A 10,159-nucleotide genomic window follows, 5' to 3' on the forward strand; every position below is an offset into this window, starting at 1 on the left:
GAGAGAGAGATAGATAGAGATACACGGGTTAGACTGGTGCTGCAGCAGCATCTCAGACTGAACACAGAGAGAGAGATACACGGGTTAGACTGGTGCTGCAGCAACATCTCAGACTGAACACAGAGAGAGATACACGGGTTAGACTGGTGCTGCAGCAGCATCTCAGACTGAACACAGAGTGATAGAAAGATACATGGGTTAGACTGGTGCTGCAGCAACATCTCAGACTGAACACAGAGAGAGATAGAGAGAGATACACGGGTTAGACTGGTGCTGCAGCAACATCTCAGACTGAACACAGAGAGAGATAGAGAGATACACGGGTTAGACTGGTGCTGCAGCAGCATCTCAGACTGAACACAGAGAGAGATACACGGGTTAGACTGGTGCTGCAGCAGCATCTCAGACTGAACACAGAGAGAGATACACGGGTTAGACTGGTGCTGCAGCAGCATCTCAGACTGAACACAGAGAGAGAGAGATACATGGGTTAGACTGGTGCTGCAGCAGCATCTCAGACTGAACACACAGAGAGAGAGATACACGGGTTACACTGGTGCTGCAGCAGCATCTCAGACTGAACACACAGAGAGAGAGATACACGGGTTAGACTGGTGCTGCAGCAGCATCTCAGACTGAACACAGAGAGATACACGGGTTAGACTGGTGCTGCAGCAGCATCTCAGACTGAACACAGAGAGAGAGAGATACATGGGTTAGACTGGTGCTGCAGCAGCATCTCAGACTGAACACACAGAGAGAGAGATACACGGGTTAGACTGGTGCTGCAGCAGCATCTCAGACTGAACACACAGAGAGAGAGATACACGGGTTAGACTGGTGCTGCAGCAGCATCTCAGACTGAACACAGAGAGAGAGATACACGGATTAGACTGGTGCTGCAGCAGCATCTCAGACTGAACACAGAGAGAGAGATACACGGGTTAGACTGGTGCTGCAGCAGCATCTCAGACTGAACACAGAGAGAGATACCTGGGTTAGACTGGTGCTGCAGCAGCATCTCAGACTGAACACACAGAGAGACATAGAGAGAAACACGGGTTACACTGGTGCTGCAGCAGCATCTCAGACTGAACACACAGAGAGAGAGATAGAGAGAGATACAAGGGTTAGACTGGTGCTGCAGCAACATCTCAGACTGAACACAGAGAGAGATAGAGAGAGATACACGGGTTAGACTGGTGCTGCAGCAGCATCTCAGACTGAACACAGAGAGAGATACACGGGTTAGACTGGTGCTGCAGCAGCATCTCAGACTGAACACAGAGAGAGAGATACACGGGTTAGACTGGTGCTGCAGCAGCATCTCAGACTGAACACAGAGAGAGATATACGGGTTAGACTGGTGCTGCAGCAGCATCTCAGACTGAACACAGAGAGAGATACAAGGGTTAGACTGGTGCTGCAGCAGCATTTCAGACTGAACACAGAGAGAGATACACGTGTTAGACTGGTGCTGCAGCAGCATCTCAGACTGAACACAGAGATAGATACACGGGTTAGACTGGTGCTGCAGCAGCATCTCAGACTGAACACAGAGAGAGATACACGGGTTAGACTGGTGCTGCAGCAGTATCTCAGACTGAACACAGAGAGAAATACACGGGTTAGACTGGTGGTGCAGCAACATCTCAGACTGAACACAGAGAGAGAGATAGAGAGAGATACACGGGTTAGACTGGTGCTGCAGCAACATCTCAGACTGAACACAGAGAGAGAGATAGATAGAGATACACGGGTTAGACTGGTGCTGCAGCAGCATCTCAGACTGAACACAGAGAGAGAGATACACGGGTTAGACTGGTGCTGCAGCAACATCTCAGACTGAACACAGAGAGAGATACACGGGTTAGACTGGTGCTGCAGCAGCATCTCAGACTGAACACAGAGTGATAGAAAGATACATGGGTTAGACTGGTGCTGCAGCAACATCTCAGACTGAACACAGAGAGAGATAGAGAGAGATACACGGGTTAGACTGGTGCTGCAGCAACATCTCAGACTGAACACAGAGAGAGATAGAGAGATACACGGGTTAGACTGGTGCTGCAGCAGCATCTCAGACTGAACACAGAGAGAGAGATACACGGGTTAGACTGGTGCTGCAGCAACATCTCAGACTGAACACAGAGAGATAGAGAGATACACGGGTTAGACTGGTGCTGCAGCAGCATCTCAGACTGAACACAGAGAGAGATACACGGGTTAGACTGGTGCTGCAGCAGCATCTCAGACTGAACACAGAGAGATAGAGAGATACACGGGTTAGACTGGTGCTGCAGCATCATCTCAGACTGAACACAGAGAGAGAGATAGAGAGAGAGATACACGGGTTAGACTGGTGCTGCAGCAGCATCTCAGACTGAACACAGAGAGAGAGATAAATGGGTTAGACTGGTGCTGCAGCAACATCTCAGACTGAACACAGAGAGAGATACACGGGTTAGACTGGTGCTGCAGCAGCATCTCAGACTGAAAACAGAGAGATAGAGAGATACATGGGTTAGACTGGTGCTGCAGCAACATCTCAGACTCAACACAGAGAGAGATAGAGAGAGATACACGGGTTAGACTGGTGCTGCAGCAACATCTCAGACTGAACACAGAGAGAGATAGAGAGAGATACACGTGTTAGACTGGTGCTGCAGCAGCATCTCAGACTGAACACAGAGAGAGATACACGGGTTAGACTGGTGCTGCAGCAGCATCTCAGACTGAACACAGAGAGAGATACACGGGTTAGACTGGTGCTGCAGCAACATCTCAGACTGAACACAGAGAGATAGAGAGATACACGGGTTAGACTGGTGCTGCAGCAGCATCTCAGACTGAACACAGAGAGAGATACATGGGTTAGACTGGTGCTGCAGCAACATCTCAGACTGAACACAGAGAGAGAGATAGAGAGAGATACACGGGTTAGACTGGTGCTGCAGCAACATCTCAGACTGAACACAGAGAGAGAGATACACGGGTTAGACTGGTGCTGCAGCAACATCTCAGACTGAACACAGAGAGATAGAGAGATACACGGGTTAGACTGGTAATGCAGCAGCATCTCAGACTGAACACAGAGAGAGATACACGGGTTAGACTGGTGCTGCAGCAGCATCTCAGACTGAACACAGAAAGATAGAGAGATACACGGGTTAGACTGGTCCTGCAGCAGCATCTCAGACTGAACACAGAGAGAGAGATAGAGAGATACACGGGTTAGACTGGTGCTGCAGCAGCATCTCAGACTGAACACAGAGAGAGAGATAGAGAGAGATACACGGGTTAGACTGGTGCTGCAGCAGCATCTCAGACTGAACACACAGAGAGAGATAGAGAGAGATACACGGGTTAGACTGGTGCTGCAGCAGCATCTCAGACTGAACACAGAGAGAGATAGAGAGAGATTCACGGGTTAGACTGGTGCTGCAGCAACATCTCAGACTGAACACACAGAGAGAGATAGAGAGAGATACACGGGTTAGACTGGTGCTGCAGCAACATCTCAGACTGAACACAGAGAGAGATACATGGGTTAGACTGGTGCTGCAGCAACATCTCAGACTGAACACAGAGAGAGAGATAGAGAGAGATACACGGGTTAGACTGGTGCTGCAGCAACATCTCAGACTGAACACAGAGAGATAGAGAGAGATACACGGGTTAGACTGGTGCTGCAGCAGCATCTCAGACTGAACACAGAGAGAGAGATAGAGAGAGATACACGGGTTAGACTGGTGCTGCAGCAACATCTCAGACTGAACACAGAGAGAGAGATAGAGAGAGATACACGGGTTAGACTGGTGCTGCAGCAACATCTCAGACTGAACACAGAGAGAGAGATAGAGAGAGATAAACGGGTTAGACTGGTGCTGCAGCAGCATCTCAGACTGAACACAGAGAGAGAGATAGAGAGAGATACACGGGTTAGACTGGTGCTGCAGCAACATCTCAGACTGAACACAGAGAGAGAGATAGAGAGAGATACACGGGTTAGACTGGTGCTGCAGCAGCATCTCAGACTGAACACAGAGAGAGAGATAGATAGAGATACACGGGTTAGACTGGTGCTGCAGCAACATCTCAGACTGAACACAGAGAGAGAGATAGAGAGAGATACATGGGTTAGACTGGTGCTGCAGCAGCATCTCAGACTGAACACAGAGAGAGAGATAGAGAGAGATACACGGGTTAGACTGGTGCTGCAGCAACATCTCAGACTGAACACAGAGAGAGAGATAGAGAGAGATACACGGGTTAGACTGGTGCTGCAGCAACATCTCAGACTGAACACAGAGAGAGAGATAGAGAGAGATACACGGGTTAGACTGCTGCTGCAGCAACATCCCAGACTGAACACAGAGAGAGAGATAGAGAGAGATACACGGGTTAGACTGGTGCTGCAGCAGCATCTCAGACTGAACACAGAGAGAGAGATAGAGAGAGATACACGGGTTAGACTGGTGCTGCAGCAACATCTCAGACTGAACACAGAGAGAGAGATAGAGAGAGATACACGGGTTAGACTGGTGCTGCAGCAACATCTCAGACTGAACACAGAGAGAGAGATAGAGAGAGATACACGGGTTAGACTGGTGCTGCAGCAGCATCTCAGACTGAACACAGAGAGAGAGATAGAGAGAGATACACGGGTTAGACTGGTGCTGCAGCAACATCTCAGACTGAACACAGAGAGAGAGATAGAGAGAGATACACGGGTTAGACTGGTGCTGCAGCAACATCTCAGACTGAACACAGAGAGAGAGATAGAGAGAGATACACGGGTTAGACTGGTGCTGCAGCAACATCTCAGACTGAACACAGAGAGAGAGATAGAGAGAGATACACGGGTTAGACTGGTGCTGCAGTAGCATCTCAGACTGAACACAGAGAGAGATAGAGAGAGATACACGGGTTAGACTGGTGCTGCAGCAACATCTCAGACTGAACACAGAGAGATACACGGGTTAGACTGGTGCTGCAGCAACATCTCAGACTGAACAGTAGTTTACTAGATAACTACAGATAACTACAGTAGTTTACCAGATAACTACAGTAGTTTTCTAGATAACTACAGTGGTTTACTAGATAACTACAGATATCTACAGTAGTTTACCAGATAACTACAGTAGTTTACTAGATAACTACAGATAACTACAGTAGTTTACTAAATAACTACAGTAGTTTACTAGATAACTACAGATAACTACACTAGTTTACTAGATAACTACAGTAGTTTACTAGATAACTACAGATAACTACAGTAGTTTACTAGATAACTACAGTAGTTTACTAGATAACTACAGTAGTTTACTAGATAACTACAGTAGTTTACCAGATAACTACAGTAGTTTACTAGATAACTACAGTAGTTTACTAGATAACTACAGATAACTACAGTAGTTTACTAGATAACTACAGTAGTTTACTAGATAACTACAGATAACTACAGTAGTTTACTAGATAACTACAGTAGTTTACTAGATAACTACAGTAGTTTACCAGATAACTACAGTAGTTTACCAGATAACTACAGTAGTTTACTAGATAACTACAGTAGTTTACTAAATAACTACAGTAGTTTACTAGATAACTACAGTAGTTTACCAGATAACTACAGTAGTTTACTAGGTAGCTACAGATAACTACAGTAGTTTACTAGATAACTACAGTGTTTTACTAGATAACTACAGTAGTTTACTAGTTAGCTACAGTAGTTTTCTAGATATCTACAGTAGTTGCTGTGGTAACCAAACAAACAGACGTGTTAGTTTAGCTAACCAAACCGTCAGTCCTAGCTTGCTTTTATGAAAATCGAATTCGACAATGCCAATAATGTTTTCAATTCGACTTTTGCTTTCAAAAGCAGCTCAAACAGTCGTAGAGGATCGGTTCCGTGGTGCCCAATACCGGCAGTAGAAGGGGTTCGGATATTGTAGCCCAGGAGCCCTGGCCGAGCTAGCTTCAGGCTAATTGGTGCTTGCTCCGGGATGGAAACGCTAGCCAGGAGTAGTCACCCGGGATCGCGGTTAGCTAGTTGCGAAGATCCAGATGAAAAGTTTTCCGAGTTTGCGGTAGGAATCCGGGGATATGGAGAGAATAAAAATAGGTTCGTTATGCTTTGGTTTGAGTCACGATTGTACGAACCGGCGAGAGCTTTCCGAGCTAAAGGTTAGCTGATGACCGCTAGCAGTGGTTTGCTAACTGATAGCTGGTAGCTAGTTAGCTGGCTGCTAGCAGTGGTTTGCTGACTAATAGCAGGTAGGTAGTTAGCTGGCTGCTAGCAGTGGTTTGCTAACTGATAGCTGGTAGGTAGTTAGCTGGCTGCTAGCAGTTGTTTGCTAACTGATAGCTGGTAGGTAGTTAGCTGGCTGCTAGCAGTGGTTTGCTAACTGATAGCTGGTAGCTAGTTAGCTGGCTGCTAGCAGTGGTTTGCTAACTGATAGCTGGTAGCTAGTTAGCTGGCTAGCTTCAGTTGAGGGATTCCAGATCCCGAAGTAAATAGAAATACTTTTAGAGAAAAAAAACAGATCTACGCCATATTGGGTGAGGCTGGTTGCAGGAGAGTTAAGTTAGAAGTGAGTTAGAAGTTAAGGTTTAGGAAAAATATATATTTTTTAAAGATATGTGAAGAAAAAGGATGTAAAAAGATATATACAAGGGACACGACGGGACAAAGATGAAGACGCCTGACTGCTACGCCATCTTGGATTCGCCATTTTGGATTCGCCATCTTGGATTCGCGCCATCTTGGATTCGCCATCTTGGATTCGCGCCATCTTGGATTCGACATCTTGGATTCGCCATCTTGGATTCGCGCCATCTTGGATTCGCCATCTTGGATTCGCACCATCTTGGATTCGCGCCATCTTGGATTCGCCATCTTGGATTCGCCATCTTGGATTCGCCATCTTGGATTCGCCATCTTGGATTCGCGCCATCTTGGATTCGCGCCATCTTGGATTCGCAATCTTGGATTCGCGCCATCTTGGATTCGCCATCTTGGATTCGCCATCTTGGATTCGCGCCATCTTGGATTCGCGCCATCTTGGATTCGCCATCTTGGATTCGCGCCATCTTTGATTCGCCATCTTGGATTCGCCATCTTGAATTCGCGCCATCTTGGATTCGCCATCTTGAATTCGCCATCTTGGATTCGCCATCTTGGATTCGCGCCATCTTGGATTCGCCATCTTGGATTCGCACCATCTTGAATTCGCCATCTTGGATTCGCCATCTTGGATTCGCGCCATCTTGGATTCGCCATCTTGAATTCGCCATCTTGGATTCGCCATCTTGGATTCGCGCCATCTTGGATTCGCCATCTTGGATTCGCACCATCTTGAATTCGCCATCTTGGATTCGCCATCTGGGATTCGCGCCATCTTGGATTCGCCATCTTGGATTCGCCATCTTGGAAGGACATAATGAACAGTAGCCCATTGAATTCTACCGTGCTGATATACTGAGTGTTATAGGGAAATAATACACGCTCTAGAATGCCCTTCGAGCCAATCAGAAAACAAAGTATTCAACAACGCCATGGTATAAATGGTATTATGAACTGGGTGGTTAAAACCCTGAATGCTGATTGGCTGACAGCCGTGGTATATAATGGGTATTGCAAAACAAAACATGTATTTTTACTGCCCTAATTACGTTGGTAACCAAGTTTATAATAGCAATACGGTCAACCTCAGGGGGGTTTGTGGTATATTGCCGATATACCACAGCTAAGGGCCGTATCCAGGGACTCCGCATTGCCATATAGAACACCTCCTTGGGCCGGCTAAGGGCCGTGTCCAGGGACTCCGCGTTGCCGTATAGAACACCTCCTTGGGCCGGCTAAGGGCCGTGTCCAGGGACTCCGCGTTGCCATATAGAACACCTCCTTGGGCCTTGTAGACTAAATATGTAACAACTGTTTCAGTCGTTGGCAGATCAATCAGAAACTACAGTGGACCTAGGATAGATCCCTGAGGAACAGATCAATCAGAAACTACAGTGGACCTAGGATAGGACCCTGAGGAACACCATCGTTAACAGATCTAATCAGAAACTACAGTGGACCTAGGATAGATCCCTGAGGAACACCGTCGTTGGCAGATCTAATCAGAAACTACAGTGGACCTAGGATAGATCCCTGAGGAACAGATCAATCAGAAACTACAGTGGACCTAGGATAGAACCCTGAGGAACAGATCAATCAGAAACTACAGTGGACCTAGGATAGAACCCTGAGGAACAGATCAATCAGAAACTACAGTGGACCTAGGATAGAACCCTGAGGAACAGATCAATCAGAAACTACAGTGGACCTAGGATAGATCCCTGAGGAACAGATCAATCAGAAACTACAGTGGACCTAGGATAGAACCCTGAGGAACAGATCAATCAGAAACTACAGTGGACCTAGGATAGATCCCTGAGGAACCATATGTTTTATGATGTGTCCTTGTGTGTCTCTGTGTGTGTCTGTCGTTGCGTGTGTGTCATTGTGTGTGTGTGTTGTTGTGTGTCTGTGTCGTTGCGCGTGTGTGTGTGTGTGTGTGTGTGTGTGGCGTTACCCCGTCGTAATGTCCGTGCTGTGCTGATAGGTGCAGGGGGATCTGGCCCTCGTCTGATTGACTGTTGACAGATGATCCCGCCTTCAGGAGCATTTTCATTGGCTCAGTCTTCCCCTGCCACGCCGCGTAGTGCAGTGGACGCATACCTACCCACAATACACCAGAGAGAAGATGGAGAGAGAGAGGGTGGGTGTGTGTGTGTGTGTGTGTGTGTGTGTGTGTGTGTGTGTGTGTGTGAGTGTGTGTGTGTGTGTGTGTGTGTGTGTGTGTGTGTGTGTGTGTGTGTGTGTGTGTGTGTGTGTGTGTGTGTGTGTGTGTTACCGTTCTGGTCCTTAATATCCACTGTGGCCTGGGCCTCCAGCAGTAGAGAGATCAGCTCCTTGTTGCTGCTCAGAGCAGCATGATGCAGAGGGGACAACCTACACACACACACACACACACACAATACACGCACACACACATATAGTGGGTTTATAACCATAGTGATTAAACCTATAGATCTAGTGGGGTCTGTAACCATAGTGATTAAACCTATAGTTCTAGTGGGGGTCTGTAACCATAGTGATTAAACCTATAGATCTAGTGGGGTCTGTAACCATAGTGATTAAACCTATAGATCTAGTGGGGTCTGTAACCATAGTGATTAAACCTATAGTTCCAGTGGGGTCTGTAACCATAGTGATTAAACCTATAGTTCTAGTGGGGTCTGTAACCATAGTGATTAAACCTATAGTTCTAGTGGGGTCTGTAACCATAGTGATTAAACCTATAGTTCTAGTGGGGTCTGTAACCATAGTGATTAAACCTATAGTTCTAGTGGGGTCTGTAACCATAGCGATTAAACCTATAGTTCTAGTGGGGTCTGTAACCATAGCGATTAAACCTATAGTTCTAGTGGGGTCTGTAACCATAGTGATTAAACCTATAGTTCTACTGGGGTCTGTAACCATAGTGATTAAACCTATAGTTCTACTGGGGTCTGTAACCATAGCGATTAAACCTATAGTTCTAGTGGGGTCTGTAACCATAGCGATTAAACCTATAGTTCTAGTGGGGTCTGTAACCATAGCGATTAAACCTATAGTTCTAGTGGGGTCTGTAACCATAGTGATTAAACCTATAGTTCTAGTGGGGTCTGTAACCATAGTGATTAAACCTATAGTTCTAGTGGGGTCTGTAACCATAGCGATTAAACCTATAGTTCTAGTGGGGTCTGTAACCATAGCGATTAAACCTATAGTTCTAGTGGGGTCTGTAACCATAGCGATTAAACCTATAGTTCTAGTGGGGTCTGTAACCATAGTGATTAAACCTATAGTTCTACTGGGGTCTGTAACCATAGTGATTAAACCTATAGTTCTACTGGGGTCTGTAACCATAGCGATTAACCTATAGTTCTAGTGGGGTCTGTAACCATAGCGATTAAACCTATAGTTCTAGTGGGGTCTGTAACCATAGCGATTAAACCTATAGTTCTAGTGGGGTCTGTAACCATAGCGATTAAACCTATAGTTCTACTGGGGTCTGTAACCATAGTGATTAAACCTATAGTTCTACTGGGGTCTGTAACCATAGCG

At 46.4% G+C, this 10,159-nt stretch overlaps 1 protein-coding gene across 1 annotated transcript in view; it reads right to left on the reverse strand.

Moving 5' to 3' along the window:
• Positions 1 to 9,001, reverse strand: part of LOC115190343 (caskin-1) — a gene marked incomplete at both ends in the record, with an annotated part of 40,868 nt that extends 31,867 nt beyond the window's left edge. The window contains 2 exons of the mRNA XM_029748729.1: positions 8,583 to 8,728; positions 8,904 to 9,001. Coding sequence (XP_029604589.1) covers positions 8,583 to 8,728; positions 8,904 to 9,001 — 244 coding nt within the window. The remainder of the gene's footprint in view (positions 1 to 8,582; positions 8,729 to 8,903) is intronic.
• Between the last annotated feature and the right edge of the window lie 1,158 nt (positions 9,002 to 10,159).

The sequence above is a fragment of the Salmo trutta genome, unplaced genomic scaffold (genome assembly GCF_901001165.1).
Source record: "Salmo trutta unplaced genomic scaffold, fSalTru1.1, whole genome shotgun sequence".
NCBI classification, from domain to species: Eukaryota; Metazoa; Chordata; class Actinopteri; order Salmoniformes; family Salmonidae; genus Salmo; species Salmo trutta.